The 17,843-nt window shown below is 45.0% G+C and overlaps 2 protein-coding genes across 2 annotated transcripts; both read left to right on the top strand.

Annotated features, from left to right (window-relative positions):
* The first annotated feature begins 2,437 nt into the window (after window positions 1-2,437).
* Window positions 2,438-4,409, top strand: LOC148846588 (UDP-glycosyltransferase 71K2-like). The gene has a single exon (XM_088953382.1). The coding sequence runs from the start codon at window positions 2,778-2,780 to the stop codon at window positions 4,050-4,052; it is 1,275 nt and encodes a 424-aa protein (XP_088809508.1). The 5' UTR covers window positions 2,438-2,777; the 3' UTR covers window positions 4,053-4,409.
* A 10,355-nt stretch (window positions 4,410-14,764) lies between these two features.
* On the top strand, window positions 14,765-16,135 carry UFO (F-box family protein). The gene has a single exon (XM_088953255.1). It carries the CDS (start codon window positions 14,765-14,767, stop codon window positions 16,121-16,123), a length of 1,359 nt encoding a protein of 452 aa, XP_088809381.1. The 3' UTR covers window positions 16,124-16,135.
* The last annotated feature ends 1,708 nt before the right edge of the window (window positions 16,136-17,843 follow it).

The raw sequence follows: 17,843 nt of genomic DNA, 5'->3' as shown, positions 1-17,843 counted from the left end.
TATTACCCTAGAACAAGTATTACCTAGTCCGAGTAAATGTGATTTAGACAAAGGCTACCTGAGACACACTTATCCGCGGATTCGACTATGATATGGAAATAATTAACCAATAAATTGAAATCATAAATGTGATAATAAATACATGTTATTTATCAAAATTCATGGGTGGATTTTGATTGGTCAGAACTCTTGTCATACCATATCTTTTCCACATGATAGATTTTCCCATTAATCGCACTTACCTAAGAAATTGAGTGATAATTTACTTACAGAAAGAGAGAAGAGATCAACAACATAAAGGCAGAAAATCAAAGTATGGTGTTTTCCTGGTCGCTTTATTGAAGTAATATATCTCCATTTGGGTTAATTAGGTTTTAAGAAATAGTAAGAAAAATAAATAATTAATTAATTAATGAGGTATTTTGATAATTTAACACTTTCCGTCATCTGAATTAACGACCAAAGAAGTATTTATCGCAAATTGAAGTATATGAGTGTCTTTGTGACTGACGCCATAATACACGGGGTCTTTCTAATTTACCCTTGTTTTCTTAAGAATGGATCATTGCTCCACTACAAGTTCATAAAAGTCCATCTGTCATTCGTATTTCGGATTCACAAATGATGTGATGCACATTTTAAAGTCTAGAACAGTCCAACCACCACTTATCAACCAGATATTTAAATAATGGTAAATTTCTTGAACTATTCCCTTTTGATTTAGTTAATTATCCAACTCTACCCTTATGATTTAGGGTCCGTTTGGTTCATGATCAAAATTGGAATCAGAATCAGAATGAAAATGTTTTAAAATCGGAATCGGAATAATCTATTCCCCATACCTGTTTGGTTCAGGCAAGAATAGGAATTGGATTCTGATTGATACTGCTTGATTCAATTAAATCGGGTTTGGTCCAATCCAATCCAACTTGTGTCTATTTATAATCCAAATCCAAACCTAGTACAAACCAAACCCAAACCAATCCATTTAAATTTAAATGGACCAGATTGGATCCAATTAACCCAATCCAAAAAATCCTATAGGTGTAAAATGGGTCAGGCCAAGCTAGCACATCACTGCCCAAGGCCAGTCCATGTAAAGTGCGAGCCATTCCGTGATGGTCTGTGGGTCATTTTGAGCCATGCCGCCCTCCCCTAGCATAACTTGGGGGATCGGCCCAACAAGGCCAACGGCCCAAGCCCGTGCCATGCCATGCTATGCCGCAGGTCAAGTTAGTTCATGGGCCAAGCCTTAGCCCAGACTGGGTTGTGAACTGAGCCATGCCAGCACACAGGCCGCGAACCTAAAACTCCAAACTCAACACAGCACATACCATCGTGACGGGCCTGGCACGACCTACATGCCATCGTATTGTGCTCGGCCATAGGCGACACGACTCGATTTACACTTATAATCACTTAGGAACGGTAAGTATGAAACCACTGAATCGTGCAAAAACATCAGAAACAAATGAGAACAAACAAGTGATCAAAGAAATGTGGGACGAATCGAACCAGAAATGGGCGGCGGAGCGGGAAGACCCTTGTACAGCACTTATCGTGATAATCCTCAAAGCTGGATCGACAAGCTTCGACAGCCACCCTCTTCTCCCCGCGTCTATGAGGTTCAAGACACAGAAACGAAAGCAACGCCCACCTATAATATAGTTTTTACTTTTTCATTTTGCAGAAGAGAAGGAGAGAGAGAGAGAGAGAGAGAGAGAGAGAGAGAGGGAGGGAGGGAGTGACGAGAGATGAGAAAGAAGGTTGGACTTGGAATTGGGGGTTTGAAGGTTTTTTTTTTTTGTCATTTTCATTTTTCGTGTTTTAATCGCACGGAATGGAAATCCGATTCCGAGGGGATAGGCCGGGAATGGCTATTCCCTCAAATGGGGGAATGCCATTCCGCCCAGAGGGGGAATCCGATTTCGATTACACTCAACCGAACAGTCGGATCATTCTGATTCCGATTCTGGGTTTCTATTCCTACGAACCAAACATACCCTTAAATCTTCCGTCACACTCGTTCACATGTGACATCGTGTGAGTGATATTTTTGAAAATTCCCACAATACGCTTTTATGGTTCCACTCCATCTCAATCTTCGTCTCTATCTCTGATTCCAATTCTGTCTCCATCTCCGATTTCATCTCCATCTCTGATTCTGATTCTGTCTCCATCTCCGACTTCGTTTCTGTCTCTGACTCTGATTCCGTCTGTCTCGGTCTCCGACTCCTACAATTCCATCTCAATTAATGGACAACATGGTGTTTGGAGCTCTATTTATAGAGACTCCTGTTTGAAGGTTGGGTATTCCAAAAGAAGAGAAATAAATAGCCCTATTGGCTATTCCTCCTCTTACAACATTTGGATCAGATGAAACAGATGTCCCTGTGGTTGAGATATTTTCTCCCCCAATAATGATAATAATAATAATAATAATAATAATAATAATAATAATAATAATAATAATAATAATAATATATTTTATTTTCTCAAATAAATAATAATTCTTCAACGAGGATGTTGATGATAGTATGTCCTTGCCACTCGATAACGAGGGCCATAGTACATTCAAGTCGAATAGAATGTGAACATAAATATATGATGATGAATTGGAGAAAAATGAGATGAATTAAGGCACCGGAGCCGGAGGGAGGCAATGAAGAAGAGAAAGCTGGCTTTCGTCACCTCATCCCAACGATTGAACTTGCAAAGCGCCTCGTTGATCGAGATTATCGCCTCTCCATTCTCTATTAAACCACCCTCCAACTTGAATGCTGGATACATCGACGCACTGGCTTCCTCCACCCCTTGGATTAATTCGCTGGATCGACCTCCCTGCCGCTACGCTGTCTGTGGAACTCAACCCACTTCCAACAGAAGATGAAGATGAAGATGGCTTCAAAGATCCGTTCGGCTCTTTCTCTCGCTTCATCGAACCCCACAGACCCCACGTCAAGGACGCTGTCACCCAACTCATGTCCTCCACTCTCCGATCGCTGGGTTGGTTCTCGATCTCTTCTGCTTTCCGTTCTTCAACGGTGCGAAAGAACTCGGTGTCCCGCCCTACTTGCTCTGCACTTCTCCTGCTGCCATGCTCGGCCTCATGCTCTAATTCCCAACCCTCGATAGCCAGACGACTACCCATTTCAAGGACTCTGCTGAGTTTATCATACCGAGTTACGCTAACCCGGTACCCCCGAGTCCTGCCTATGCCTAGATCAGGAAAACGGACGCCTACGTCCGCTATCTCTATCACTGTCGTCGTCCTTTCAGAGGAGCCAAGGGCATCCATCGTGAATTCGTTTTCCGATCTTGAACCTCACGCCATGAACTCGTTCTCAGATGGTCGAACCCCTCCGGTTTATCCGGTTGGACCATTGATCGACTCGGAGTCTCGGATCCACATCCACTCGCCGTCCAATCGCATCCAACGAGATAAAATCATGAAATGGCTGGATGACCAACCAGCCTCGTCGGTGGTGCTCCTGTGCTTCGGAAGCATTGGATGCTTTGGTGCTCCCCTGGTGAGGGAGATTGCAGTTGGGCTCGAGGGGAGCGGTGCTCGGTTCTTGTGGTACCTGCGGCAACGTTCCGGGCTTCCGATGGGCCCACCCCGTGACTACACCACCAACCTTGAGCTTGGGGAGATCTTGCCTGATGGGTTCCTGGACCGGACGGAGGGGAGAGGCTTGATATCAGGGGGGATACTACAAGTGGAAGTGCTGGGCCACCCAGCGATCGGAGGGTTCATATCTCACTGCGGGTGGAACTCGATATTGGAGAGCCTTTGGTTCGGCGTACCGGTGGCCACGTGGCCCCTCTATGCGGAGCAGCATATAAACGCTTTCGAGATGGTGAGGGAGTTGGGTTTGACCATGGAGATCACACTGGATTACAGGAATGGTGATGATTTGGTGAGTGCGGAGGAGGTGGAAAGGAGTGTTAGATCCTTGAAGGACGGTGATCGCGAGGTGTGGGACGAGGGAAGAAGAGCAGAGCAGCAGTTTTGGACAGTAGATCTTCATTTACTTCGTTGGGTACTCTGACTGATGATCTGATAGGCAAGAATTGACCCATCTTGTATGCATTTCTCCTCATCCCCTTCTCGCTTCTTAATTTCTTCTATCCAAACAGAAAGGAGATGAGATAATAAAAGAAACCCAACCAAGGAATATATTAATGGTGATGTCATGGTGATGCATTAATCTCAAATTAATGCATGGCATTAACTCTTTCTCCTGTGTTGCTACTTGTTTGAGAATATGTTGTTTCCCTGTTTCTACTGTTGGATTAGCAGTAGCAATTCAAATCTCTGAAACTGATCTGAAGCATTAAGCCCTGTATATTTATTTAGATGATCAAGGTTTTTCTATCAATCACATAATTGAAGAGTTCCTGTCCAACAGTGTCCACCTTCAATAAAGAACAACCTCAGATGTTGTTCACGCCATGAAAGGAATTTTTCGGTCTCTACTAATTTCCTGCAAAAGCCAACGTTTGTTTAGAACTTGGATAGCTAGAATAAAATTTAAGGCTCTCGTTTGGTTCGCATGACTAGGGATCAAGAATCGAAATGAGATGGGTTATTCTTGATGTAGGGATACTTGGCGGACCTCATATTGTGCCACGTGGCATCGACCTTCTTAATTGAATCTTGGCTGCACATCACCAACTGCTTTCAACCACTCCTAAGGTAAGGTTACATATAAAAGGGGGCACTCACCTCAAGTTAAGCATATCCAAAATCCCAAGAGAATAATCTTTGGTTATTAAGGACTAAGCTCTGAGCTCTCGTCTCTTGTCTGCTTCGATCCTTCTTAAGCATTCGACTAACTTGATTGTCGGAGTCTTCGCCCCTAGGATAACACCCGAGGTCTCTAATGTGTGTTTTTTCCCCTATTTACAAATTGGACATATCGGCCTCAGTCACTAGTGAAATCACCTTATTTCACTCAGCCTCATATTTGGCAGCAACAATTAGTGCCATATGTTCAAGGCTTCCCTCTAAAAGTAACATAACTTAATACATCAAATTTCCAATATAGATGATAAGTAAGACAACAATCCTAACACTCAGAACCGAGTCACAACGGACCAATTCAAGTTGGTCTTAGACAGGTTAAACAACCTAAACCAACGGTTGGATGAGGTAGGGCTTCCGACAGGGTGGCCACCCCGTCGGAAGCTAGGGGAAATATAGTGTGCAATCCACCCATGCACCACCGGCCCAATGCCTGATCAGCCAAGGGAAGGCCAAACCCTCAACATCCAACAGCAGCATCCGATGGGCTAACAAGCCCCCATGAAAGACCTCTTGGCTCCCCCTTCAGAGAGGCAAACCCATGGGGTCCGACGACAACCATAGGGACCACAATCACTACCATCGCAACGCGGAGAGCTCTAACCACTAAAGTCCTCCTCCTAGGGCTAGAGGCCGATGCTACGCCTCTCCTACACCAGTGTCTGGCCTTTGCAATCTCCTCAACAATCACTGAGCTCACAAGGCTCAAGATGTACCAACATCCGAGCACTCTAGGAACAGAGCCAACCCGTCCTACGCAGAAGAAAACTTGGACAAGGTCGAGGCCATGATTGACCAACGTCTTGGTAACCTTCAAGCGCAAATAGGCACCATCCAAGATAAGATCTAACAGGTGAAGGAGGGCCAAGGTGATGCCTCCACAAGTCAAAACCCCTCATCTACCAAGACGGAGGCCTTCACTGACTCCATCACCTTCGAGCCTCTCCCAACTGACTTCAAGTCTCGCACCCTAGAGACCTATGATGGGAGCACATATACGGATGACCACTTGAAAAGCTTCAGAAACCTCATGCTCCTCTACGGATACTCTGATGCCTTGATGTGTCGAGCCTTCCAAACTACCTTCAAGGGAGTGGCACACAGATGGTTTTCCACACTCCCCTTAAGGTTTGTCAACTCTTGGGACCAATTCATGGATCTTTTCCTTTCTCACTTCATCAATAGCCGACAATGCCAAAAGACTATCATTTCCCTAATGTCCATCAAGCAAAAGCACAGGGAAAGCCTTCGGGAGTACATGGATCGATTCAACTAGGAAGAGCTTGAAGTAAGGGATTTGACCCCTCAGTCTCCAGGCACGCGGCCTTTGGCCCAGCCTCCTCAACTGGTCCATTTCCAAGACTCTGCCCAAGAACAAGGTCGAGTTCTTGAAGAAAGTCCAAAAGTACATCATTGCCAAGGAAGTCGAAGCCAACAAGCGCCTCTAGGAACCAGAGGCCGAGACTAGCCAAGGGGTCACTGAAAAGAATTGGAAGGAAAGGGATGATTGCAGCCATGGCCACACCAACAAAGATAGTGTGAGAAAGAAGTTGGCCCCTTCTTTCAACAAATATACACCACTGAACTCCACCTGAGCACATATACTAATACATGAAGTGGTCGGCCAAGCTGAAGAGGAACCCTAAAAGAGGTAACCCAAAGAAATACTGCAAGTACCACCGTGGCACCGACCACGATACCGAAGACTGCTACAAACTCAAGAATGAGAACGAGTTCCTCATCCGCCACAAGCACCTGAAGGAGTATGTCAAGGGCAACGCCGACGCCTCATCCTCGCAGCAACAGTAGTAGGCTGGGCCCCAAGCCTATCACCTCCTAGATGGAGTCATTAAAGTCATCGCTAGAGGCTCGGCCTCCTGTAGAGCATTCACCTCGGCCTGGAAGGCATATGCCAGGCAATACAACATCTAGAGCCTGATGCTTAAAAAGCCAAGGCCAAAAAACACCAACTCCTTCTCTAACGATGACCTACAAAGGTTCTCATTCCCCCATGATGATGTGTTGATGGTGCTGACTATTGCCAACTACACAGTGAACAGAATCCTCGTAGACAGCAACTCTTCGATGGACATCTTTTTCTACAACACATTCGAGAAGATGCAGTTGATGCTAGATCGGTTGCAACACATGGACGTGCCTCTAGTTGGGTTCTCCAGAGCAATCATCAAGCCCGAAGGGAAGATAACCCTACCAATCACAGTTGGGACCAAGCCTCAGCAAGTCACCTGGATGACCGAGTTCTTGGTCGTAAAAATAGGCTCTCCATATAATGCCGTCATGGGATATCGACCCTTCATGCACTCAAGGCAGCCATCTCATCTTAACACCACGCCATGAAGTTCACCACCGAGCATGGCATGAAAATAGTCAGGGGGAACCAGCAAGCTGCTAGACAGTGCTATGTTGCAGCACTAAAAGGCAAGAACAAAGAATCCTTACCACTAGAAGAGCTCGACCTCAGGGAAGAACCAGCGAACTGAAGCCAGTCGGTCGAGGACCTCATCTCGGTTCCCCCAGATGAGGCCAAGCCTGAGAAGACGGTACGAGTCGGGTCAAGCCTCCCTCAAGACACACTTTCCAAACTAGTAAACTTCCTCAAAACTAATGCCGATGTCTTTGCTTAGTCTACCATTGATATGCCAGCAATTGACCCCCTCGGCCATTACTCACAAGCTAAGCGTGGACCTGAGTTGTAGGCCAATTCGGCAAAAGAAGAGGAACTTTGCACTAGAGCGTTGGAGCGTTGGAAAGTCATCAAAAGGAGGTGGATAAGCTACTCGACGTCGGCTTCATCCGAGAGGTACACTACCCTAAATGGTTGTCTAACGTGGTCATGGTTAAGAAAGCTAAGGGGAAATGACGCATATGCATTTACTAGACATATCTCAACAAGGCCTACCCTAAAAACAAATTGGGGATGCCACCACAGGGTACGAGTTGTTAAGCTTTATGGATGCTTTATCTAGGTACAACCATATCAAGATGAACCCCAGCAACAAAGAGAAGACCCCGTTCATCACCGAGCATAGCACCTATTAATAGAAAATAATGCCTTTTGGCCTGAAGAACGTCGGGGCCACCTACCAACTACTGGTGAACAAGATATTCAAGAATCAGATGGGGAGGAATGTCAAGGCCTACATCGACGACATGGTGGTGAGAAGCCTAAAGGCAAGCCAATACACCTCGGACCTCACAAGACCTTTGGGATGCTAAGGAAGTATAACATGAAGTTGAACCCTAGAAAATGTGTCTTTTGTGTCACCTTGGGCAAGTTTCTAGGCTTCGTGGTCACTGAAAGAAGCAGATGCCAACCCCAAAAAAATATGTCATACTTGACATGGAGCCTTCTTGGTCCATCAAGGAAACTCAGAGGCTCACCGATCGAATTTCAGCCCTCAATCGACTCATGTTGAAGTCAGCCGACCACCGCATGCCTTTCTTTTGAGTTATCAAGAAGTTGAAGAACTTCCAATGGACTGAAGAGTGCCAGAAAGCCTTTGAAGGAATCAAGTCCTACCTTGCATCGCCTCCTCTACTCACACAACCCCTCCTAGGAGAAACCTTGTTCTTATACCTCTTGGTCGGGGACGAAGCCGTTAGCTCAGTTCTAGTACGAGAAGACGAAAGAATTCAGGGGCTAGTCCATTAGAGAACATCACCTCAAGGAAGGTGACATCATCCTCAGGAAAGTTATGGTTCTCGTGCCCGGCATCAGAACGGTTGGCCCTAACTAGGAAGGGCCAATGAGCGGCTTACAACACTGGCCTCAACCTTAAAGACCCTCACAAGAAGCGAGTCTTTGTGTAGGCCAAAGAGCCGACATCAACCCATTACTTAAAATATGATGAACAATACACTAAGTAAATAATGTTACTCCATCAAGGCAAAGGCACTCTGCGACCTCGACCATTAACCATTCGCTAGGCCTTGGACACACACGAGTTCGGTCTCTAAGTCCCTAAGGAAGAACATGCCAGGCAGGCTAAGGCAATTGTTTCCCTTCCTTTTCGCTAAGAGTGTCCCGAGACTTCAACAACACGAGTCAACCTCGACCATAAAGCCTTAAGGTGAAATGCCTTTGCTAGTAGCTAAGTCAGGAGTTACGAGTTTCATTACAAAATCTGCCCCTTTGAGGGAGGCATCGGCCCCTTGCGTAAGAAAAAAGAAAGATGAAAGGAAAAAGAAACGACAAATTTTTGCAACAAACTTGATGTGGCAAAAAATTGTCTATTCATTCAATTTTCTTTACAAAAAGAGGCCTCTGATGGGAGGGGGGTTGAGCCCCTTACAAAAAGTATATCAAAAATAAGAAAAAGAAACAAAAATTATGTCCAAAGGTCACTGAAGAAGGAAACCTCGGCCCTAAGCAAGCATCCTCACTTGGCCTCAATGTTAACATGCTCATCGGCGCCACCCCCTATTGTGTGGGCGATTGAGCACTACCCAGGCCCTCGGCTACGCCCGCCACCTTAGCTACCTATTGGTTCAGAAGGCAAGGACCCAGCTGGCTGACATCGAAATTAGGGAAGAATGCCATCAACTGAGCCTAGGTATCCTCGATCCCTTCTAGATAGGAAGAGGCGCCAAACTCGACCAGCTCTTCCTTGTGGGCCTCCGAGGAGTTATACTCCTACACAACTCGGGTGAACGCCTCCTGAAGCTTTTGATTCATCTCGTCTAGTAAGGCCCTGGCGACCCTCAACTGCTCTCTCTTGGCTGTCACTTTGGCCTCAAGCTTCTTACGGCGTTGTATTCCCCATGAGCCATCTTGGTAGTGGCCTCTCAGCTAGCCCGCTCCTCGACCATTTGGCGCATCAGCTATTCAATCTCTTCCTGCGACGTCCACAACTGCTATATCATTACTTCCATCTTGTTGTAGAGGTCGACAATGCAAGAAGACGTTTGTGAAGATATAAGGAATTCATGTTAGTTAGAAAAATCTAAGGTAGAAAGCAGTATCATAAAGCAAGGACCAGCCTTACCTCGGCCAGCTTGTCGAGCAGCGTGTCGTCGATAGCTTAGGGGAGACCTGGGTCCACGACTGGCGATCCTCAATAGAAAGCATACCGATGATCAATGCGCGGCCAACGCCTGCGTTACATAGAGACTTGCCCTCCTTGACACTCCAGTTTGGGTGGAACACTTGGTGTGTTGCCAATAGAATGTCATCCTGCAGGTCCAAGGAGTGAGGCCCCGACTACCGAGACCCCCTGGCAGTGCCTTTGGCTCGTTGGTCCCTCACCGCAACCTTCTTCGCCCTCGAATCTTGAGGCCAGTCACTTGGGTGTGGCCACCTTTATCTTCTAGGCATCGGCATTCCACTTTTTCTAAGGTGATTCCCTCTCACTCATCTTCCGTGAAGGCCCCTCGGTCAGGCCCTTCCTAGAATTCACCATCGCATGTTGCAGTAGTCTCTCCTTCAAGACGTCATCCATCTCCACAACCAAGAAAAATGACCAATGTTATAAGAACATAAATGAACACTAAACAAGTCACACAACTAGACTACACTAAGAGTGCCCATACCAAGGGGGCAGGATTGAGGCCAGCCAACACCAAGGCCTCCTCTGCCACTAAGGGTCCGGCATGAATCATCACAATCAGCCAAATTCAATTCATTGCGGCCGACTCCTCCTTGCTGTTGTATGGCCTGATCCTCTCGACCAACGAGTCTAGCATTCCCCAGTCAAACCGAAAGGACCATTCTTATGCACAGCTAATGAAGAAAAGCTTCTTCTTTTAGTTATGGATGAACGACAAGTTGTTCACTACCCTACCCCATCGGCCTTGGAAGTACCACAGACCTTCCCCGTCAAGATGCTTCCTCAATGCGAACAGACATCGAAAGATTTTCAGGGTCACAAACACATCTCGGAGGTAGGCCATCACCAACAAGGCCACTATGGTCCTAATGGTGTTCGGAGAAAACTGGCTGAAGGAAATATTATAGTAGTTAAGGATTTCTGGGATGAGGGGAGGCAAGGGAAAACAAAGGCCGAAGTGGAGGTAGAGATAGTGTACACACACCTCCCCCTTGGTGGGATGCCACGGCAGATCACCAGCACAAGGGACTCTAACCCAATAGCCCCCTGGGATATTGTACATCTCAGACAAAGCCTTCACTTACTCTTTGTCGAGCTCACTATCGAAGTCAGAGCGGGGGTGAGGCACCAATGTCTCGCCTCGACCTGCTCCTCGGGTGTAGCTTCATCAACATCCTCCAGCTCCACCACTTCAGGAAGCTCGAAAGCATTCTCTGTGTCGTCGGCCCTTGGCCTCGTGGAGCCAGTACTTTCATTGAGAGAGCCTACACACTGTTGGTCGCACTTGGCCCCCATGGGACGGTCCTTTTGTAGTCACTACTATAACTCCCACTACTAGCCGAGGTGGAAGGAGAACTACTAGGGCCACTCCAGTCAAGAAAGGCATAGCACTCAGGTCCAGAGTCTGAGGCCGACATGTTGAAGACAGGAGTCCTTTACCTAGTGTTTGTTTGAAGAAAGAAGACCTAGCCAAGGTTTCTGCAATCACAGGTGAAGACTCAAGGTTCAAGCAAATGGTGAAGACTCGCTCAACCAACGTCCCTATTTAAAGGAAAATGTATGGCTCATGTCTCTTTGATCCAATGGCCACGGACAAACTGATCTGACAACCTGAATCAATAGGCTACATGTGGCATCAACCTCAAGAAGACAAAATGATGCCGAAGGATTGAGTCGATTCGCCTTTTAGGTCCAGACCAAGAACAACCCAAATCGGATGCCCCTCCACACCATTTTGCATATGGCCTCGACCGGTCAACACCAATGCCCGTCCCATGTACGGACTTGCACCGGATGATGTCAACACCTGTACGGGGCATGGCCGACTAACGCGGACGTCCCACACCCACGACCACGCATTCTCGGCCCATAACGATCCTCCAATGAAATGGAGAGCAAACAAAAAAGTAGTTGCCACATAGCTGCTAAGAAGAGTCCTCTGCAACCAAGGCCAACGCCTCCACACAACTCCATTGTACTCTCTTCGGCCGAAGCCAAGGTCTCCACACAACACGCCATCCGACCTCAAGAGTGGGAGGCAAGTGATGTAGGGATACTTGGCGAGCCTTAAATCGTGCCATGTTGTGTCAGCCAGATCGAATCCTAGTCGCACATCACCAACCACTCCTAAGGCAAGGTTAGCTATAAAAAGGGGCACTCACCTCAAAGTAAGCATATCCAGAATCCCAAGAGAATCATCATCAGCTATTAAGGACTAAGCTCTGAGCTCTCGTCTCTTGCCTGGTCCAACCCATCTTAAGCACTTGGCTAACTTGATCGCCGAATTCCCCACCCCTAGGATTACACCCGAGATCTCTGATGTATGCTTTTCTCCAGTTTACAGATCGGACCTATCGGCCTCGGACACTAGTAATACCTTGTTGCCCTCGGCCTCATATTTGGCAACAACAATTCTGATTCCAATTGTTTGGTTGGAATGGCATTTCCCCATTTGAAAGAATGAACATTCTCTCCCCCTCTCTTCAAAATGAAATCTCATTCTTATAGAAACAGACCATTCCGATTTTGATTCCAACTGCAAAGCAAACGAATCCTTACACATATCTATGAGGAAGACGAGTTGTTGAAAAAGAGATAGCTCTATTAGAGTTTGACCCACATCAGAATTACCAAGAGGATGATTCTTGGGATATCTTAATGAATCTTTTCTTGGTGACTTGTCTAGCAGTAGAATTGTTATATCGAAATCAGATGAATGAATCTCTTCTCAGTTCTTCCAAATTCTGATGAAAAAAAAAAGGAAAAGAGATTTAATTTCCAAATGAGTTTCCAAGGAGGAGGTTTGTTAATCTATGGGTTGCCTTTTGGAACATATATAAAACTAAAACTTGGGTTTGAATGTTTGATTCTGAGTTCTGACCTTAATTTGTAATGCATATACCATCTTCCCACCAAAGAGGCAAAGATGAAATTAAAGATGCCTCAGGATTGTTTGTTGTCAGCCATGGATGGATCCTATGCGGCCCTATGGGAGTAGGAGAAGCAGCAAGCGCAGACAGAGAGTAGAGAGTAGAGATGATGGATGGTGCGTGCTCATGACCGACCTGGGTAGCAGCTAGCAACACTGTATCAGATAAACAAAGGCCGGTTAGCTCCCAAGGAATAAAAGAATGGATTTATTTCTTTTTTCGGAAGTGAAAGTCTTGTCATTATATTTTGTTCAACATCTGCTTCTCCATTTCCTTTTTCGGATGGTAGATCTGAAGATTCGAAACCAGTGCCCTGAAAGGTTGACACAACCAACTCATGGCGGGGGGGGAGGGACTGACTGAAAATTTTCTTACCCGTAACAAAACCAAACAAAAGACAAGAAAACAACGTAAAGAGAATATTATTATTCATAGAAAAGAGAAACTCCAGAAAGAGAAAGAGATCAAAGCAAGCTTTTTCTTAGGACACCTCTGTCTCTATCTCTCTAGGCCTACCTGGATTTCAAGCCTTTTTGTATTTCACGCCAACACAATAGCCCATCAGTGAGATTAGATTGGACGTATGAAAAACTCAGTTGTGTCATACATACTGCATTGGGAGATGGTGTCAACCACAATTCCGCACAGTATCTTTCTTACACAATAAACCCAGGAAATACTTTTACAAAAACCAGGCCAAAATATGAACAACAAACAAAACCGAAGGCCCTCTACAATCACTATAATTATAGAAAGAGACTTTTTCTGTTACTTTTTCTGATTAGAGACCTTTTCCTTCTGATACTGGGCACCCAGCACCCAGAAAAGGTTGCTTGGCAAAAAGAACTAGATAGCCAGCACAAACAAACAAACAAGCCTCATTCTGATCTTCCTCTCAAATTAACTTATAAAGGGTTTTATCACAAATCCTTAATTTGTGTACCCGCGTATGGTATGGATTATCGTTTTTCCTTTTGAATTACTCTGATAACGTTAGTCATTTCTTGTAGGACTTGTAACGTTATTTTGGTACATGATAAAAAGTAGTGGTTTTAGGGTTTCACACTGTGAGCCGTGGAGCATGAGTTGTGCTGGCTCCTGTTTATATCAAAATATTTGTGTTTGAGTTTGAGTTGATTCTTGTGTTGTGTGTCCAAACAGAACAAGTACACCAGTTTTACTGCACTTTTACTGTATTCATCACTCTCTCACTCTCTCTCTCTCTCTACCTCTGTGAAGTCTGAAGACCCTAAACTGCACTTCTCTCAGTCTTCTCTGTTTGTCCGTCGACTCCATCCTTCCTCGGCCTTGACGAGATTACTGAATGGTCGAATAGATGGGTAGATTCAACACAGACACAGACTTCCATTCTCTCCCCTAAGAGCTAAGAGAAGAGAAAGACCACAAAAGACAAACATAAAAAGAGAAAAAAGAAACCCAATTGAACCCTCAGCACATAAACACTCGTTTACCAAACAATGACCAAACAAGCAACTACTCCACTCATCCCAGCAAAGAGGAGTTCTACACTTCTATCAGTAATGGTACAGGAAGCGACCCTTTTCTTCTAATTACATAACCCTCTCTTCTGTTCCATCTAAAGTGAGAAACCCAGCTGTTTTATAGAGTTTTAGACTTCCAGTGATAGGGATCCCTATAGACCAAGCCTCTCCATCTGAAGGCTTTTATCAACTCCACAACTATACCCATCTCCCTTTGGCAGACAAAAGGAAGAACACAAAACCCTGTTCAGTTTTTGACTTTTCTTATAGCAGTAAACCCTAGAGCCAGCCGTTCCTTCTGAATGGATCTTTTTAACTCCACCGCCATTCCCACACCCTCCAATTCCTCCTGCCTCACAAAAAAGAGAAACCCATACGATCCTTTGGTGTTTTAAGTAGCTAGCTAGGGCATTGTTTGTATTTTTTTTTTTTCCTTTTCTTTACTCCCTTTTGTTCTGCATGGAGGGCTTCAACACCTCCGCAGCCATACCCATGTCTACCTTTTCTACTACAACGACAAGCAGTTGCAGTAGTGGTACTAATATCACCACCAACACTACTACTACTCTTAACCCTACTAGTCCTTGGATGGACAGCAGGATATGGAGCAAGCTCCCTCAGAGGCTAATCGATCGAGTACTCGCCTTTCTCCCACCACCGGCCTTCTTTCGGGCGAGATCAGTCTGTAAACGATGGTATAGCCTCCTATTTTCCGACAGCTTTCTTGAAATGTATCTGCACATATCGCCACGGTGCTATTGGTTCCTATTCTTCAAGCACAAAAGCCTCAAGAGCTACATCTATAAGAGTGGAAGCAGCGGAGGTGGCGACGATAGGGACAACTGCGAAGGATATCTCTTCGACCCTAACGAGTGCACATGGTACCGCCTTCCGTTTGAGTTGGTGCCGTCGGGGTTCTCTCCAGCGTCTTCTTCAGGTGGTTTGATCTGTTGGGTCTCCGACAACGCTGGAGCCAAGAGCCTAATTCTCTGCAACCCACTTCTCAAAACAGTCACCCAATTGCCTCCGACACTAAGACCCAGGCTCTTCCCTTCGATCGGCCTAACGGTGGGCGCTTCCTCCATCGATGTCGTCGTAGCCGGAGACGACTTAATTTCTCAGTTTGCCGTCAAGAATTTAACAACTGAGAGCTTTCACGTCGATGGTGGAGGGTTCTTCTCCATCTGGGGCACCACCTGTCCCCTCCCAAGACTGTGTAGTCTTGAATCCGGGAGAATGGTGTTCGTCAATGGCCGACTCTACTGCATGAATTACAGTCCATTCAGTGTGTTGGCTTACGATATTGCAGCCAATGAGTGGAGCAAGATACAAGCACCAATGCGGAGGTTCCTTCGGTCGCCGAGCTTGGTAGAGTGCCGAGGGAGACTGGTGTTGGTGGCCGCGGTGGAGAAGAGTAAGCTGAACGTGCCGAGAAGTATGAGACTCTGGGGCTTGCAAGGTTGCGGAACGACGTGGGTGGAGGTCGAAAGGATGCCGCAGCAGTTATACGCTCAGTTCTCGGAGGCAGAAGCCGGCAAAGGGTTTGACTGTGTGGGACACGGAGATTTCATCACAATTACAATTCAAGGAACAGACATGGTGTTGCTCTATGATTTCTACAGGAAAGCGTGGCAATGGATACCTCCGTGTCCATTTATCCGTCGCAGCGTGGGTGGAGAAGGAGGAAGCCGCAGTACTGGAAGCGACGGTGGCGGTGGTGGTGGACTGCATGGTTTTGCATACGAGCCGCGGATTGTTACACCGGCCATAGGGCTCATTGATCAGTCTTCACTTCCTTTTCAGTCCTTCAATGGCTAGTATGTTTGGATTTGGTAAGTAGTGGTAGATCAATAATATAGATCAGTTCCAACTGAAGCATCTACATAATCTATTCTCTAGCTAGTTGTGGTTTTAAAGTAGGGTAGTAGCTAGGCTCCTGGTAGCAGGTAGGCGTAGCTGCAGGTGTTTGGGGATGAATCAGCAGAGACTGTGTGCTGTTTGGTTATCTATCTTCAATATATATAATCAAATCTCAGACACTGTCTTTAATGGCTGGAGAGAAAAGCTTGGCAATCATAATAGCTAGGTTAGGACTAAAGAGGTGGTGGGGATACAGGAAGTCAGGAACAGTGATTGTTCTCAAAGGAATCACACCCATGCACGTTGTGGGTTTGGTCCCCAGTGCCCGCTGCTGCTTCTTTGGCTTGTAACTTGTGACTTTGACTGATCATATATTTCTATATTGCGTTCTACTTCTACAGATGTGCATGGTTCTCCATGTATGACTGCTAGTAGCTCCTGTTTTTAATATATAGTTACTAGTTAGGTTGGAATAATGGCCAATTAAATGCCTGCAGTCAAATCATGCATGCCCTCTTGGGATGATCAATATTGCTAACCCTAGTTAGGAGTTGAGCAGTTAAAAATCCATGCTGATATTCAAGTTCAAGGGTAGTTTGAAGTTGTTGGGATGATCAATATTGTTAACCCTAATTTGGGTAGAACGTCAGCACCTTTGATCAGTTACAATTTAATTCAGTCCTACCAGAGCAAGAGAATTCCATCATCTCTAGTAATTAATCCATCAGTCTTTCCAATCAAATCAAGGAATGAACTTAAATGCAGACCGAATTTCTCTTCCATGGCAATATAAATAACTTACAGACGATGTTAGAAAGAGGACTATCTAAGGAACAGCAAAACCAGAAGCATGACGAACGAGAAAATTTGGGTTACTTTCAAGAGATTGTCTATGTAAAATAATTTGCCTCACCCTGTAATTGTATAAATCATTTTATGCCTGCCTTCAACAGAATTAACTTGGACCCTAGGGCTTCAGGCAAAAAGATAAAAAGGAAAAAAATAACAGTAAGTGGAGCTTTGAACTCCCAAGTAATACAGCCTCACTGCACATCCTCACAATTTATAGGGTAAAATTGCCTATTTGCCATCTGAAATTCTGAATGTCGTACATTTTATTATTATTATGAGAATGATGATGACGATGATGATGTTATTATTGTTATTTTGAAATTTCAACTAATTAAATCTTCTTTTTTTTCCTGTGAAAAGATAAGATAAATATGAATTCATTCAAGTGGTATATGGATTCATTAGGAAATAAAAAAAAAAAAAAAAAAGTGGTGAATATGAAGGAAAATTAATTAATAATGACGTTTTATTATAGTCAATCTGCTAACTAGGCCATACCAGTACTATGTTCATTATCATTATCTGGATCAGAGGATTGTCATCACTGAGATAGTTCTGAATTTTGGTAATTAGGAGTGCTGAAAGTGTCTAAAAGTTCTTAATAAACTTCTGAAGTTCAACCAAATCATCCCATTGATTTTTATCAGTGTATGATTTTCATTATTTTCAAGCCAATTGATCTTACCAAATCGCCTATACCACTTTGTTAACCCTTTTTTTTTTATTGATTCATTGTTAACCTATATTGCCTCAGTTGTCTTCCTCTGTCACTGTCTTCTCTAGTTGAACCATTTTTCTTCTCTCTTTTTCTTTAATGCATGGGTTT

This window comes from Nelumbo lutea, chromosome 7 (assembly GCF_056320005.1).
Source record: "Nelumbo lutea isolate HS-2025 chromosome 7, American lotus-T2T, whole genome shotgun sequence".
Taxonomy (NCBI): Eukaryota; Viridiplantae; Streptophyta; class Magnoliopsida; order Proteales; family Nelumbonaceae; genus Nelumbo; species Nelumbo lutea.
Note: the sequence above shows the minus strand (reverse complement) of the source record. Positions and strands in the feature narration are given on the sequence as shown.